Source organism: Taudactylus pleione, unplaced genomic scaffold (genome assembly GCF_031769625.1).
Source record: "Taudactylus pleione unplaced genomic scaffold, aTauple2 ptg000431l, whole genome shotgun sequence".
In the NCBI taxonomy this organism is placed as follows: Eukaryota; Metazoa; Chordata; class Amphibia; order Anura; family Myobatrachidae; genus Taudactylus; species Taudactylus pleione.
The window spans coordinates 696,333-714,210 of NW_028284833.1; the positions used below are offsets into that span (position 1 = coordinate 696,333).

The window sequence follows — 17,878 nt, forward strand, 5'->3', positions numbered from 1 at the left end:
TCAGTGCTCTCCCCAGGCTGTTTTCTGCGGTCGCATCGCCCGGTAGAAACAGCCTACCGCCCGGCACTTCCCACACCCCAATACACCGCATTCCCGATCACCCTCAATGTGTCTTTGTTGACACTGATGCCGTATGCGACGCTGAGCTGCGCTGACATCATGTTCTTCACATTGGAGGCTCCATGTCCGCCGGCAATAAGGACATGTTAGCGAAGGTTCCAGGTGACGGGACACGGCGCATTGGGGTGGGGGGGGGGTTGCTGGGCAGGGGACGCGGCATTGGTGCAGGGGGAGGTGCCGGGCAGGGGATACGGCTTTCGGTCAGGGGAGAGTGCCGAGCAGGGGATGTGGCATTGGGGCGGGGGGTAGTTGTCCATTGCTGGGGAGTGTCAGGTTGGAGGGCAAAGATACCTCCTCCTGTAGAAAAGTTCAGGTGGAGACAGTCACCTGAACTGATTAAAGAGAGCCTGCAAGTGGGGTCAGTATCTGTAGAGCTGTATAAAAAGTATATTCTGTGTAGCCTGCAAGTGGGGACAGTATCTAGGCCTCCAAGAAGAGAATTAATGGGAAACAGTCATGAAGCCAGGCGGACGTAATCCCAACCGCCGGCTTCCCGACTGTCTAATCCCGGCAAGGCACTAATGACAGGCGTCGATATCCCGACGCCTGTCATTAGACCTATGCCGGGAGCCCGACACCTGGCTTGCTGTTTGAAGGTAAGTCGGGCGACGGGTGCGGACAGCCACCGGTGGGGGAGGGTTAGTTTAGGGGCTCCCGAGGGGGGACTTAGGGTTAGGCACCCCCCCCAGGAGGTTAGGTTTAGGCTAGGGGAAGGGTGGGTTAGGCACCCCCAGGGGGAGGTTATGGTTAGGTACCCCCCTGGAGGACTTGGCCTAGGCTGCGGGGAAGGGGGGGGTTAGAGTTAGGGCACTTGGGGGGTAGGTTAGGGTAAGGCACCCCTAAGGGAGGGTTGGGGGGGGGAATTAGGTTAGTTATTCTTACCCTAACGACGATCGGGATTTACTCGTCTGTTGGGCTGCCGCCGGCCGCATCATACTAAATCCGAATTAATATATAAATTGTTATTTCAAGTTTAAATCATTATAAGGTCAGGATTCAAACATTTTGTTATTGCGAAGGCCCCCACCCGGCTACTTCTTCATGCCACCCGGCTGGAAAAAAAATTCTGGGGAGAACACTGAGCCTTGTTAAGATGAGGGGGATGAGTTTACCTTATGCACACCAGACTTCTTGTCTGCCTACTGAATGACGTTGTATAAGTTGCGTTTCTAAGCCTGGCTGATTATGGTGGGCTATATCTTGTGGTAAGGCCAATAGCATTATAACATGCAATAGCAAACAATCCAATATCCTCTACTACAAAGACCTGGTACATAGTTATATTGTTAGTGTAGTGGCTCTTTGTTGTGTTTCGAGTGGTAAGAATGGGTTATATATATATATATATTTCTCCATCAAGTATACAAAAATATGGGTATAATATTTCAGCAGCTGCTGCACCATTAGAGTAATACCTTAGGTGCATTAAAAAGATAATTTTTTATTATACCGGACTCTGGTGCATGCTCCGATTTTATATTCTTCTATTTCCCAATAAAAGAATACCTGGTACTTCTAAATAGTGACTGGCGACCTGCAACTAATAAAAATGTATTGATTCACTTTAAGAGACGGTTGTCCAAATATCAAACACAAAGTAAATAGCACATGTGGACTGTAAGAGCAATATGTCCCTTATTTGCTGCATAGGAAAACATCATTTAGAATGTTTCATATTTATGGGATTTGTGCTTTCTTTATTGAGCAAAATATCAGGGCATGACCTATTCAGTGTGTACACAGAGCTTTGCCATATGTCGCATTGTTATAGAGACGGTATATTCTATTATATTTATTACACACGCCAACAAGTCTCTGAAGGCAGTTACCAGTGGTGCACAAGGATCTGGGGCTGGAGAGTGCAGTGTTTGGGTGCATTTCATTTTGGTATTCAAATATTGTATGTCCTGCTGGGCACCTTACAGGGATTTTCCCGCATTCACATGAATTTAAGGGACTGCAAAATTGAAAATGTCCTGTAAATTGCCAGTACAGCACCATGAGCAATGATCTAATAACTAGTATTTTATTGGGTCAAAGTGGGGTGTCCTACTAACTAGATGTTGCAGGGGACATGTATTCGCTATCCCTAGCAGTGGACAAGGCAGCAACCAGGACTACATGACTTTAGACCAATTGCTCATGCCAAGACTAGGAGCCTCAATATCGCTTTCAGATTTTGCGCCCTCCCAAATGTCATCTCTAGTCTTAGGACCAGGATGGTCATGGACTGCACAGTGGTGCGATGGTTGGCTTTGCTGCCTAACAGCAGTGGTGTCACCATTTTGATTCCATCCATGGCTTGTCTGTAGAATTTCTATGTTTTCTCTGGGTAATGCGAGTTCCACACAAAAACATACTAGCAGGTTAATTGGCTAATGCAGTGGTTCTGAAATTGTGTGCCGAGGCACCCTGGGGTGCCTCGGGGCACTTGCAGGGGTGCCTCAGGGTGGTGGTCCAGCACCAAATTACATTTTTTATGGTCAATGTAATGTAAATATGTGAACAAACAGAAGCACAAACCTGTCCACCACCACATAACTGAGCCTGAGGATGACCGATAAGCACAATTTACTTCACTTTACTATTTCACTACATTTTTTTCAAAATATCTCAATAACAAACTTTTGGCTTAGGGGTGCCGTGAAAACAATACTGATACTCTAGAGCGCTGTGATTCAAAACAGTTTGGGAACAACTGGGCTAATGACAAATAATAAACCTGGGGTGTGTATACATGAGATGGGGAATACAGATTGTAAGCTCCACTAAAGCAGGGAATGTTAATCTATGTGTGTCTCTGTCTCTCTCTCTGTCTCTCTCTCTGTCTCTCTCTCTGTCTCTCTCTCTGTCTCTCTCTCTGTCTCTCTCTCTGTCTCTCTCTCTGTCTCTCTCTCTGTCTCTCTCTCTGTCTCTCTCTCTGTCTCTCTCTCTGTCTCTCTCTCTCTCTGTCCCTCTCCCATCCCTCTCATCTCCGCACCACCAACTCCCTCTTTCTGAACTTCCCTTGCTGGGTGGTAGGGAGTTTGCCGGCTCCAAAGGCTAACGGGTATCTTCCCCCACACACACACGTTCTCCTCTATCTCTCTCTCTCATCTGTCATGTGGGCATTGTGTATAAGGGGCACTAGCGTGTGTTGTAACGTGAATAAGTGACACAACTATGTGGTGTAATGTGAATCGGGGGCACTTTGTGCTGTGCAATGTGAATAAGATTGTACTACTGTGTGGTGTCTTTTGAATTGGGTTTACTATGTGTGATTTCGATAGGACAGACCCCACGCCCCTTGCTGCAAGGTCACACCCCCTTTTTCGCGGCTCAGTAGATCACAAAAGGTTTTTAGCTTTTACAAGCAGATCACTGAATCCAAAAGTCTGGCCACCCTGTAATTCTAACCCCAAGGTGCCAGTGTGTGTGGCTGCAGATCTGATTAACAGAACGGGATGTAGTCAATAGACCGGTGGACTAAATGCCGCCGGTCTATATCCCGATTGTGGAAGCCTGACATGGGACTTAAGTTAGACGTCGATATATCAACGCCTATCTTACTCCCAACACCTGAATGCGCCACTGGGGGGGAGGTTAGGGTTAGGCACCCACCAGGGAGGTTTAGGGTGCAGGGAGGGGAGGTTAGGGTTAGGCACCCCAAGGGGAACTTGGGGTTAGGCACCACCCCGGAAGTTTTAGGGTTAGGCACCCCCAAGAGAGGGTTTGGGGGGGTGGGGGGGGGTTTGTTGAGAAGGGTAGGATTAGGTGACTTACCTGCGCTGTCGGGATTCTCCTTCTGTGGGGCTTCCACTTCGGTATTTCACCTGCTAAACCGCCTGGATTTCATACTCACCCCAACGTAACCTGTCATTTCAGGAAAATGGGAGAGGAATCGGATAACTGTTGTCAATAAAATGACAAGATAAATACCTGAATTTAGATAACATTGCATTGCCTTTTATCTGAACAAGCAGGTTACTGAACCAATATTCATGTGATCGTAGCCCAGTGATTTCACTGAGAACTGGTGACCTCACTGAGACAGGAGGCACAAAATGATGTCACTGGTCCCTAGTGATGTGATGTACTGTGTTTTCGTGTCATGGATAGTGGTCCATAGCTGCCTCTACTGAGTGGGTGTTTTAGAACAGTTTGTTTTCATAGTAATTCAGTTAAAGGGGAGGAGGGGGATGTTGCTTGGTGCTTTCTAACCATATTGTTTTCTCCTGGAAAGTGAGGAGTCACAATACATAATCTCATATCTTCTCTTAAAGAGAGAATATCTCTACTTAGTCTATGCTAAATACTCTTGATCAGCATTAAATGATCACTGATTAAAATCCTGTATTATATTTTCTTTTCCAGTTATTACTGCAATGTCTGTGACTGTGTGGTGAAAGATTCCATCAACTTCTTGGACCATATCAATGGAAAAAAACGTAAGTTTGATTCTAAAAATAAACAGACCTCTTTGACTGGTTTTCCATTCACACACCAACAGCTCCTACTCGTTTGTAAAATCGTAACCATGCCTTGCCCATGCTTGTAAAATTTATTTTATCTTCTGTGCCCTGCAGATGGCAGCAGTGCTTACTGGCAGGCCTAAATGGTTTTATCTTTTGTGTCCTGCAGGTGGCAGCAGTGCTTACAGGCAGGCCTAAATGGGTTTACCTTCTTGTCCTGCAGGTGGCAGCAGTGCTTACAGGCAGGCCTAAATGGGTTTACCTTCTTGTCCTGCAGGTGGCAGCAGTGCTTACAGGCAGGACTAAATGGGTTTACCTTCTTGTCCTGCAGGTGGCAGCAGTGCTTACAGGCAGGCCTAAATGGGTTTACCTTCTTGTCCTGCAGGTGGCAGTAGTGCTTACAGGCAGGCCTAAATGGTTTCCTCTTTTGTGCCCTACGTGTGGCAGCACTGCTTACTGGCAAGTCTAAATGGCTTTATCTTCTGTGTCCTGCAGGTGGCAGCACTGCTTACTGGCCGGTCTAAATAGTTTTATCTTTTGTTGCTATTTAGCTGTCCCAGGGGACAGGGGAATCACAACAAGGGACTTAAGATAGGCGTAGACTTAAGATAGACGAAGGATGCCAAGCCGAATGAGGGGGCTTACTACTGGGGGCACACTAATACAAGGGGCTTACTACTGGGGGCACTATTTCAAGGGGCTTACTACTGGGGGCACTATTTCAAGGGGCTTACTACTGGGGGCACTATTTCAAGGGGCTTACTACTGGGGGCACTATTTCAAGGGGCTTACTACTGGGGGCACTAATACAGGGGGCACTATTACAGGGGGCTTACTACTAGGTTGATGGGCACTGAAAGGGCATGTGTGGTGGTCTATACAAGCTTTCATATATTTTGGTAATGAACGATGGCCTGGCTGCTAAAACTTTTAAGATGGCTCCTAGATTTTACAGAAATTTGTCGAGCCCTGCACTAGACGATGTGTGTACCCAGGGGCGGCAAATGCGACTGGATGATATATCGGGCGCTCTGTACACACTGCACGATCTGGTGTACGGCCACCCGATAGGTCGTTTCCCTCACCGCATCCACATCCGCTAACAGCAGCCTATAGGACTAGTGTCTAATGCAGTCAGTATCTCCTATTAAAATCCATTCTGCAACATGTAATATTTGGGCAGAGCCCGTCACGTGCAGCGTATTCATTACAGGCTGTGAGCTCTAATTGCGCTGCTGTCTCCTAGCTATGTTAGAGACGCTCTGGAAATTAGGCAGGAGCGTCTGTGAAGCTGGATAAGCGCTGGCTTGCGTAGCGTCACCGTGACCCCAACCTAAGGGTTTTAGGAAGAAGGCAGCGTAAAGTGCACACATTCAAAAACAGAACAGAAAATGAGCACAGCTCAGAGATCAATTGGTTTTAATCTTCTCATTCATTCAGTATTTTCTATGGAACATTATATATTTTTTTCCCTATTCCTTTTCATGTCTGCTAAATATAATTATGCCATTACGAAGTGTGTTACTCACCACCCACTGCTGCAGCTGAGGATTTATTCTTTCTTTTTAGTTTTTTTTTTTTAATGTGTATATATAGAAATGCTAGAATGTAATCTTTATACTCTCACAGAACTGCAGTTGGCAAGTGTAATAATAATTAATAATTTCCAGTAACACATGTTGAATTTTGATTACATTATTTGGCTGTGGGCTTAAATGAAACCGAATGCATGGCTGACAGGGCAGCTGCTGTAATCTGCAGGGTCAACGCCTGCTTGGTTTGTGTGATCAGTGCAGCCGGATAGTGAGAGCGTCAGCGCTTACACAATGATTTTGGGGGGCACCCAAATCATTGATACACAATGTTAGTCGCTGACTATAGGGGAAATGTAATGGTCTGTAAGACGCCAGGTTTTACCTTTCAAATTATTGCCGCTTTAGAAAATCGGGTAGATTTAGTGAGATCGCACCTGTGCCTGCATCTCACGGGCTATTACATTTCCTCCTGTGTGTTTTTCGTTGGGGGCAGTTATTGAGTAAATGCACCACACTGGATAGCAGTTTTGTGACGAAACCGAACCGCCCTCTGACTTCCATACAGTGATAGTTGAAAACGTGCAGGGCCAGATTAGCAATGCCGCAGACATAACAGCTCCAGGCATCTACATGAATATAAACCCATCATCATGAAAGCATGATGATGACCAGCCGCCCAGCTGGCCACAGGGTCGGCCATAAATCATTGTAGTTCTATTTTCCTTACAAATTGATGCAATTTTTCAATTGACATATTTAAGGAACACTGAAACTGAAAGTGTACGTGGCCTGACCACACCCACACAGCACTGGTCACAGCTCCTCCCCTTCTCACAATAGGCCGTTCATCATACGCCCACATGGCCCTGGCCATACCCACACAGCACTGGTCAAACCTACATGGCACTGGCTGCACCCACACAGCACTGGTCACAGCTCCTCCCCTTCTCACAATAGGCCGTTCATCATACGCCCACATGGCCCTGGCCACACCCACACAGCACTGGTCAAACCTACATGGCACTGGCTGCACCCACACAGCACTGGTCACAGCTCCTCCCCTTCTCACAATAGGCCGTTCATCATACGCCCACATGGCACTGGCCACACCCACACAGCACTGGTCAAACCTACATGGCACTGGCTGCACCCACACAGCACTGGTCACAGCTCCTCCCCTTCTCACAATAGGCCGTTCATCATACGCCCACATGGCACTGGCCACACCCACACAGCACTGGTCAAACCTACATGGCACTGGCTGCACCCAAACAGCACTGGTCACAGCTCCTCCCCTTCTCACAATAGGCCGTTCATCATACGCCCGCATGGCACTGGCCACACCCACACAGCGCTGATCGCACCTATATGGCACTGGTTACACCCACACAGGACTGGTCACAGCGTCTCCCTTTCTCACAATAGCCCCATCATCATTTTCAGCCCCAGGCCCATCTGGCCCTTAATCTGGATGTGAAAATAGGGATCATTGTCAAGAATGTAGGGGCACGGGTCACTGCCACACCACAAAAAAGGCCAATTAGAAGGAGTTCATTCCTTGATGTCTTTACCCCACACTGACTGTTGAGGGAAATGGAAATTAAAATATGATGCATCCTCTAGAGGACCTGCCAGCGTCATGTAGATCTCCTTTGTTAATGGGTACAGAGCGCTTTCAAAATGCGCACAGATTGCCTCCTAGCGTCACCTGCTGCCCTGCACATCGCCACTTCCAGTTCCCTATGTCTGTAGGAGTCAGGGCAAAGATACAAGCTACAGGAGATTACAAAAGAATATATCTGTGCATGAGGGGAAAACTTAATGGGTGTAGTTACTGCTATTCACAGCCTTGTCCTTGCCTTTAGCAGAGCATTTATAAGTATGTACTCAGAGCCTCTTCGCAGCAATGACTTCCCAAGGAGTGCTTCCATAGAAATATACTGTACAGATTGTTAACCCTTGTGAGTGCTGCGGGCAACCTGAAGTGAACGCATACAAGTCCATACGCTACGCTTAAGCTTTTCAGCTGCCAGCATTAGTGATTGTGCCAGTCCTCAAGGATGTGAGCACTTACCAGCCACTTCAGGGTAAGCGAGGCTGTCTGACTCTGTCCTGCCATAGGAATAAAGAAGTCTGAGAATAGGAAAAATAATGTGATTTTTACACTGTATATGTTTTTTTTATTTACCATTAGCCATCTCATGGGTAAAGTGGAGAGTGGCAGTGGTGCCAGCAGCAGTAATACTTCTCTATTGTGCATTTTTCAATCCCAGATTTCAATAGAGAAACAGAGATGTATATAATGAGAGCTAGTTTAGCTAGAATAAAAAACACATAGAAACAAAAGTTCTATAATATCCGTTATAGAAGTTCTGCGCCCGAACCTCTCCATGACTGCGGGTGTTTTATACTTTGCTGTGTGTTTAATAAACAGAAAAATGATTTAACTAGTTAATGCGGGGTCATACACCTACAGCCCCGATTCCCCATTTCGCCAATCCGACCGATCTGCAATCCGGTCAGCGGTCATCGGCGATCCACAGGCGGATAGGGGAAATTCAGAAAGTTAAAATTCCCCGAGTTGCCGATCCCATCCATTTTTGGGCCGGGATCGGGGAATCGAGATTGCTCAACATGCTGAATATCCCTGATTCCCCGACCTCGGCAGAACGGGGAGCTACGGCAATCAGTCGCAGGTGTATGGACCCCATTACCCTAACGTCACATCATTCTTTTAGCAGACATACTAAAATAAGTGCACAGCTTATTTATACATTTATATCTCGTCATAGTTTATTTTTTTGTGCCGGAGTAGAAACCATTATCTGCTGCTAAAGTCTTGGTGCCAGATACCACAGGACACCTTCAGACATCTTGTGGCGTCCATGCCTCAAAGGGTAGTGGTGCATACACACGGTCAGATTTATCAGATGTGTCTGATGAACGATTTGACCAACGATTTGAACGATCTGAATTATGAACGATTTTTGACTGCATTTAAATGAATATAATCGTTCAAATCTGACTGAAAACACATCTGATGTCAGATATCGTTATTTGACCATCGGGAACCCGCTCGTTCAGACATGTCAGATTTTCCTTCAGATATGAACGATTGAACGATTTTTAAAATCGTTATCGTTCAGATTCGAAGAAAAATCTAACCGTGTGTATGCACCATAAGACAGAGCTATATTGGTGAAACAAAGGGGTCCTACACAATAATAGGCAAGTGGTGTTAATGTTATGGCTGATGCGTGGGTGGGTGTGTGTGTGTGTGTATGGGGATCGGTATGAAATACCGCCAGACCTATGTCCGGCGGTTCAAATCCTGACACCGGAAGACCAGCACCAGTGAAGATCCCGACTGCTCTAAAGGTAAGTATTAACTAACCTTACCCCCCTAACCCTTACCCTCCTTTAGGGGTACCTAACCTCCCTCCCTAGTGCCCAACCCTAACCCCCCTTCCCTGCAGCCTAAACCTAAGTCTCCCAGGGGGGCGGGGGGGGCCTAACCCTAACTTTTCTCCGGGGGTTGCTAACCCTAACCCCCCCCTACCCCTAAGTCCCCCCAGGAGGTATATAATTTTTTTGAAAAGTGGGCCACGTATGTTTTAGTTCTCTCTAGTTATATAATACAGAGTTTTGATGTGAGCAGAGCAGCTATGGAAGTATAGCACATATTGTATTGAAAGCCTGTTTTATTGCTTTTCTCATCTGTAGTTTGTGGAATATTGCATTTCCGTGGACTGCATGGCACTAAAGAGTGCGGTTGGTCACTAGCGATGTCCCAGCAGGAAGGGATAGAGACGTGACATTTTACTTAGACAGTTTATGCATCATTATAAATGTGCTGCTCTTTATCCAGAGGAACGGGCATTGGTTCTTCTGTGCAATCAATCTGGCGTTCTGTAAGAATGTGTCGTCTCCAGTGTCGGAAGACTGTGTGTCAATCATTTCAGTGATGTTTAAAGGTTTAGTCAGCTTGAGTTGCTGCTGTTGTAGTTGTTATAAAATGTTCTTTATGCGGCGTTGCTGGGAGCTGCTGATGGTTTATTAGTGTGGATAGTCGGCGCGAAGGAAGAGAGCTACATGAAAAGAACAGCTTAGTCTTAACTGCCGCCACTAATGTATCCCAAAGACATCAAAGCGTTTTATATTCAATTTCTAACAAAAAAGATGAAATGACTATACCCAAAAAATATGTATTTATGTAGCATAGGACACAGTTCAACCCTGCCAAAAAAGAAGGTGGCTGCCTTTGTGCATAATAGTGTTATTCCTTTCTTTGTCTACATCTGCATTTTACAAATACTAATTCACTAAAATACCCAGTAACGATAAGCAGAACATGTCTCGCAGCGGCCATGATAGAAAACGGCAACATAACCTCCACCCTGCCCAGCAATTGTACCCACTAGATCCTGCTGTAATATATCCAGCACATTTATGCTCTGTAGTACCCAGCTGCTTAGATCCTGCAGTGCCAGTACATTTTACCCATCGGCACATTATATCCTACAATGGCAGCATATTTGTACTTGCAATATTAAGCCAGTGATCTATTAACAGAATTAATGTCAAATAGTGACTTTACTCTTTTAAGGTATATGTTTAGTGTTCATTCTAGCACCCTTCACATGTTGCACCCTGTGCAGTTCCTCTCTCCTGCCTGGGGTGTCGCTCTCTACTCTGCTGCTTCTAGCACAGTCTGGTCTGTATCTCACCAGTTTGTTGCATCAGCTGAGTGTGCTAGAGGCACCAGAGTAGAGAGTGATACCACAGGCTGTGACAGGTGCAGGGAGCCAGAATGAACACTACTTGCATAAGGCATATGGAAGAAGACTAGCATAAACTGGTTATGCATTTCACGGGTATGCTGCCCGCTCCTCCAGACTTGTTTAAGGCAGGGTTCGACAAATCTTGGAGACCGCTTAAAAGTTTTGGAGCCAGATTATGGGTCACGTGTAATAGTGTGAGCGTTTAAAAAATGTGAACGTTTTCTCAGCTCTTAAATTCGGCCAATGTTATAGAGTCCAAGAACAAAGCAAACAGAGCAAACTTGCATGTTTTCCAGACTCAAAAAAACACTCACAATTTAGGAATTTCAATGTTTTCCCATTTTGAAAATAAAACTCGACCAATGTGAGTTTACTGCTAAACTCTCACATTTTCTAAGCTCTCATCCTATTACATTCGGCCCTATATGTTCTCTTGTTGAATATTTCAATAACAGAATAGCGATATGTATGATGAAAGGAAGGAACATCATATGAGGTCATCAGCTGGCCCACAACAGGCAGGAGCACGATGTAGTCTAGTCATCCGGCGCCACCCATGAGAGGGGTCAGTCTTACCAGTCTGCCTGTTCAGTGGCCATATTGCATGTTTGGCAAGCTTAGACCTAGGACGGCATTTCTTACTTTCTCCCTGTAAGAGATGGGAAGTAATTATCACTGTGATTACTGTGACCTTGTTACCTATTGGATGTTTGACGGGAATACTTGTCCTTCTTGGAATAAAGTGGACCTTTGTAGTGCTTAAAGCCTGTTCTGAATGATATGTAAAACCTAAAAAGTACATGCTAGTAGGTGTTCTTCCTGTGTGCCATACTGAACAGATTAGCACAATACATGGGTAATTATGCATCAGTATAACAATCGGGGGAATCAGGCATGCGGAACCAAGAGACCCCCTTGTATGTAAATCCTGGGTTAATCAACTGCTACTTGTTGTTGTTCATAGTTTCTTTGATTGAAAATGTACAATTAAGCAATAACTATTAGCTAAACCAATTCCACAGTCTTCGTACAGTATGACGGTTCCTAACGTATTACTGGGTGGTTATGGGTTCAAGAAAGAATAAAGATAATTTGATTCTGATAATTTGTTGGATGACCAAGCTTGTCCAAGCAGTAGAGATGAGCACATTTTCGAAACTGTTCCAATAAAAAATTTGCCACATTTGGCTGCGGAGTATTGCTAGTTTCTTCAGCAGCATTTTCCAGTCCTTGTCCCCAGCTCCCTTCATAGACTATCACTCTCAATTTACAAATACTGGATGGTAAAGCAGAACAGGGAGATGATATGACCATTGCTCTGCACCTCTGCAGATCCGCTTCTCGTGCCATCAAACTCGACTTGCGTCACATTTCACTAACGGGGAGTTGTTAATAAAATGTCGGTGTAAATTGTGATGAATGCGTCAGCGCTCCCAGACAGGACAATGCATGGATGTTGGTAACAGGCTCTGTTGCCCAGCCATGTCCTAAATAATATAGCACTTCAAACACAAGCAAATTAAAAGTTAATTGCAGACATATGGTCCTATATCACCTGAACGGTTCCATTTGTACTTTGTTAGTTCTCTGAGGCATTCTCGTTTATTTTTAACTGTTAAGCATATGACTATAAGGATTTTTCAGGTGATGCACTAAAGTACACCTGGAAAAACTAATTTAAATAGTTTACTGTTATTCATCATTTTACTTTGACCTTTCCCTGTATGTTGTCAGATAATGCATACATTTTTTTAATTATTCATTGCAATGCGTTACTAAGAGGAACTGAATCCTAACTTGTTCACCTTCACAGAATAACGAATCGCTCAAATTAATTGTTAGTTACTCCCAAACAGTTTGTTTAGTTCTGCTCTATTATGTCCATGTAAATATTCATAATGGCTCTATTCATGAGTCATTTTGCACTGTTGAGCTGGTCAAAGGGTCTTGTGTTGGCACAAAACTGGTATTTTATTTTATTTTGTCTCTCTATGCTACCAGCTTTCTCTTTTGCAGGTTTTTCAGTAAATTAGACGTGTCCTTGCCATTAATTCTCTGAGCCAGAGATGAATTGAATGCCTCTCAGGGAAACCGCTCCATAGAATGTTGTACAGCGGTGCTGTGCAGACACATTCTGGATTTAAAGACCTTTAGACACCTAAACGGCTATTGATTTTGCAATGACTCTTGCCTTTCAGATCAGCGGAACTTGGGGATGTCCATGAGAGTAGAGCGTTCGACACTGGACCAAGTCAAAAAGCGCTTTGAAGTAAATAAGAAGAAAATGGAAGAAAAACAAAAGGACTATGACTTTGAGGAAAGGATGAAAGAACTGAGGGAAGAGGTGAGCAGGTCTGACGCAGCCCGTGAAGCGTGTTTTACCGAGCGTCTTTTGCTTGCGCACAGTAGATGCTGCCATTTCGGGGGGCCAAAACCGACATTCATGAGCCTGGGAACCGTCATAGCCAATATTTACGGCAACGTTAGTAAACATTGATAGGATGCGTTCACACCACAAAATTACTACTTCTGCCGTGACAAGTGCTGTTTAGGGAGGCTTGACTGCCGGGAAATGTTGCTGAACTAAAAGTCCTAGCAAGAAGACGACTTTGGCTTGGCTCTTCAGAGTTCTGATGAACCAGTTCATCTGTAGAAATTCTTCATGAAAATACGATTACAACTTTTTGTTTGTTTGTTTTTTCCATGATTGAAGGTAATTTGTGCACTAAAGATTCTCCACTTTCTTCTTACCTCACAAAATCTGGCACTTAATGGTTAAATCTGCCCCAGCCTCCACCACCTGGTTCTCGGCAATCCTATGAAGCACCCTCCCCAATTAGCAGAACGGTGTGTCGGCTTGCACAATTAGCCCTGGGCAGGCAGGTTCATTAGCCACATATTTTTTTTTTTTCCCCTCATTCAGTTCTCCCTTTATTTAATGAGTAACCGCCTGACAGAATAACAACTGAGGTCTATAAAAACATGCACACACGTGGATATGGATGAAAACAGCCCTATTGAATATCATTTATTATTTAATCTCTTTTTGTGTAATCATAAGGCAACCGGACGGTGGCTCTTACGGTGAGGTATCTTAATTCACAGTATCTTATTATGGTGGTCAGTGATGGCCTTGGGGTCAAACTTGTCCCTTACTGGTCATTTGATACAATGAACTTTGTAGTGCATTTGGAACACTTACTGCTAGCAAACATGCCTACTCCGGTCTCTTCCATCTTTGCCTGGGTCAAACTGTCCGTCTCCCTGGACAACATGAAACCCCTCATCCACTCTCTATACATCACTTACTTTTCCTGAATGTCCTCTTCCTCATCCGTCTCTCTCATCTTAGGTTTGTCCTCAATGCTTCAGCAAGGCGGCTGACTTCTCTCACCACACCACTACTGCCTCCTCTTTCTGCCAAACCCTCCACTGGCACCCCATCCCCTATATAATACAATCAAAACGCCTTACCTTCATCTCCAAAGCCCTCACTCACACTTCCTCTCCCTACATCTCCACCCTCTTCCCTCTCTACATCTCCACCCTCTTCCCTCTCTACAGCTCCACCCTCTTCCCTCTCTACAGCTCCACCCTCTTCCCTCTCTACAGCTCCACCCTCATCCCTCTCTACATCTCCATCCTCATCCCTCTCTACATCTCCATCCTCATCCCTCTCTATATCTCCATCCTCATCCCTCTCTACATCTCCATCCTCATCCCTCTCTACATCTCCACCCTCTTCTCTCTCTACAGCTCCACCCTCTTCCCTCTACAGCTCCACCCTCTTCCCTCTCTACAGCTCCACCCTCTTCCCTCTCTACAGCTCCACCCTCTTCCCTCTCTACAGCTCCACTCTCTACAGCTCCACCCTCTTCCCTCTCTACAGCTCCACCCTCTTCCCTCTCTACAGCTCCACCCTCTTCCCTCTCTACAGCTCCACCCTCTTCCCTCTCTACAGCTCCACCCTCTTCCCTCCCCTCTCTACAGCTCCACCCTCTTCCCTCCCCTCTCTACAGCTCCACCCTCTTCCCTCTCCTCTCTACAGCTCCACCCTCTTCCCTCTCCTCTCTACAGCTCCACCCTCTTCCCTCTCCTCTCTACAGCTCCACCCTCTTCCCTCTCCTCTCTACAGCTCCACCCTCTTCCCTCTCCTCTCTACAGCTCCACCCTCATCTCTCTACATTTATTTATTACCGGTTATTTATGTAGCGCAAACATATTCCGCAGTGCTTACAATCTATATTCCCTATCACATGCACACACACTAGGGTTAATTTTTTTGTTGCGGGACAATTAACCTACCAGTATATTTTTGGAGTGTCGGAGGAAACCGGAGCACCCGGTGGAAACCCACGCAAGCACAGGGAGAATGTACAAACTAGACACAGGGCCGTAGTGAGAATCAAACCCACGATCTCGGTTCTGTGAAGCAGTAATGCTAACCATTATACTACCCTCGCCTCACTACATCTCCACCCTCGCCTCTCTACATGTCCACCTGCTGTCTGGTAATATTGTCTCAATGCTGACCCATTGAAGTGAGGGGGGGATAGGTCATCGCTATGATTTGGGAGCTATTATGCTGAATGAATGATGCCTTCAGTCTTTTCTGACTGTTAGTTCTCCTGTGAGACTGACTGATCCCCATTCATTTCAGAATGTTCGCATCAGAGTGATAGTGCTGTGAATGCTACCACTGGAGAATGCTACCGTTCATAGGGCCTGAATCAGAGTTGAATGCTATTCCGATGTTCACGTAGTTGAGAGATTATCGGTGACCTGCGCGTGTGTCAGAGCCACATTGCACACGCGCTGTGAATGAATTCCGATCTTGCTCGCTGTGAGCAGTCACTTGCAATTTGACAGAGACCGTTTTGTGGGTGGTTACAGGGAGTTCCGGCCAAAATGCGGGCGTGTCGGGGCAGTTTCCTGGGCGTGTAGTAGCCAGCGTCTGCGATTGTGCACACAGAGAACAAAGCTCCAGCATCTCAGTAACCGTGCCCATTCTGAGTGACCATAAACTCACTCAAGGCGTCGATGTTTTGAGGATCTGCGTCCAATGCTGCATGTTTGTACGCAGTTGCGGGCAGCTGCGAGGGCTCCGGTGAGCGTCTCAATACAAGCTGATGCATTAGCATATTTAAGCAATTGCTAGGCAGCAAAATTCGCTAATACATTATGGTACATCTCTGAATTAGGCCCATAGTGCCTGTACGACACCCCTCCCCATAACTATATGTTCTATTCTGCGATGCATAAATGTCACGTCTGCATTATATTGGCACTTTACATTACATTGATTTGTTATTAATTATGGTCAGTGGTTGCATTTCTCATCTATCGCAATTTTAAGAATGTGAATTGTTGTTAAACCGCTATTGTGACAACTGCTGCCGTCCCTTATACAGATGTGTCCTCGTACATCAGCCATTCTAGTCGCACTGTGGCATGATTTGGTAGGGCTGAGTATCTTTTTGCGCATCTTTTTACGTTCAAATGCGTCTTATTCGCACAGTGATGTTTCGTATGCAGATACACCCGCAGTCACACACACAGGACATAGGCATGCTATATATCCTTTTAATCAGCCGCAGCTGTTTGTGCTAACTATTCACATCGAGGGGCGAATAAGACGCATTTGAAGGTAAAAAAAGTGACAAGAAAAGATGCTTGGCGCAACTGAGTCACGTGGAGCTCCCGCGTTATGTGTAGCGCGACTTGTAGCACACGGAGGACAGATGTATGTGGACACATCTGTACTTAGACTGTATGTGTATCACATGTGCCTTTTGTCTCATACTTAGGAGGAAAAAGCAAGAGCCTATAAGAAAGAAAAGCAGCGCGAGAAGAAACGGAAGGCAGAGGAAGACCTTGGCTTTGAGGAGGACGATGAGATGGCCGCTGTAATGGGTTTCTCAGGATTTGGCTCTTCCAAAAAGAGTCACTGATCGAACTTGAAAGCAGCAGTCTAATTACCAAGCGGCTAGTGTTTCGCTCTCTCTCCCTATACAAATCGTCTTTTTATATTGAACCGGAGCTTATAAAAAAAAATCATTATCCCCCCCAGGCAGTGTTATCACTGAGCAGGAGATGATGGGAGAGCACACACTGATCTATCAAGTGTTTGTAATGACCAAAACTGTGAATCAATAGTACACAAACTCTTGTTTACTTACTAACCGTGTAATCACCTCTTAATGCTGGAAGCTGAGGATCTCTCATCTCAAGAGCCATCTATATAAGGGACAGCTCCACTTTTGGGCAAGTACTGCTCTATTTAACACAACACGTAGCCACTGCAGGATGCACAAAGCAGTTTCTAGAAACTCCACTTACTGGATTACAGTAGAGGTTCCCAAACTCCCAACATTACAGTCCAGGTTTTAAGGATTTCCCTGCATGAGTACAGACGGTTAAATCAAATTCACTGAGGTACTTATTAAGTCACCTGTGCTCAAGCATGGTTATCCTTAAAACATGGACTGTAATGATGGAGTTTGGAAACTCCTGGATTACAGAATGACCTTTGTTTAATTGTATAAAATATAAAATGGACATTTGTCAAAGTTACAAAGTAATTTTTCTTATTAAATCGATGCGTATTTTAGATTTAGGGGGCCACGAAAAAGGCATGGTTTAATATAAAAAGACTGTTTCATTGACTAAAAATTACCACGGTATGTGCTGCTGACAACTACTGTGTTTCTGTAACCGGATACAGGGACTGCTGCTGGTAATGGTTTCGCAGGGAGCAACAACTGAGTAAGAGCCAGACCAGTTGAAGGGCTTAACAAGTCTATTTAACCTTTTATTTTTATTTGTAATAACTTTATGGAAAAAAAAAAAAAAAAAAACATTTTTCATTCTGGACATCTCAGCAACTGTTATCAAAGTGCATTGCTAGTTTGTTATAACCTTCTAATGTGTATAAATATTTTTCCACTTCCTTCTTTCTTTCTTTTTTTTTTTTTTTTCTCTTTATTCTGTC

The 17,878-nt window shown here is 45.1% G+C and overlaps 1 protein-coding gene across 1 annotated transcript in view; it reads left to right on the plus strand.

The window, feature by feature from the left end:
- ZMAT2 (zinc finger matrin-type 2) overlaps positions 1-17,567 on the plus strand; it is a 29,909-nt gene extending 12,342 nt beyond the window's left edge. Inside the window, exons 4-6 of the mRNA XM_088447375.1 lie at positions 4,474-4,547; positions 13,086-13,231; positions 16,695-17,567. Of these exons, the coding sequence (XP_088303501.1) occupies positions 4,474-4,547; positions 13,086-13,231; positions 16,695-16,838 (364 nt within the window). The 3' untranslated portion in view covers positions 16,839-17,567. The remainder of the gene's footprint in view (positions 1-4,473; positions 4,548-13,085; positions 13,232-16,694) is intronic.
- Positions 17,568-17,878: the final 311 nt, after the last annotated feature.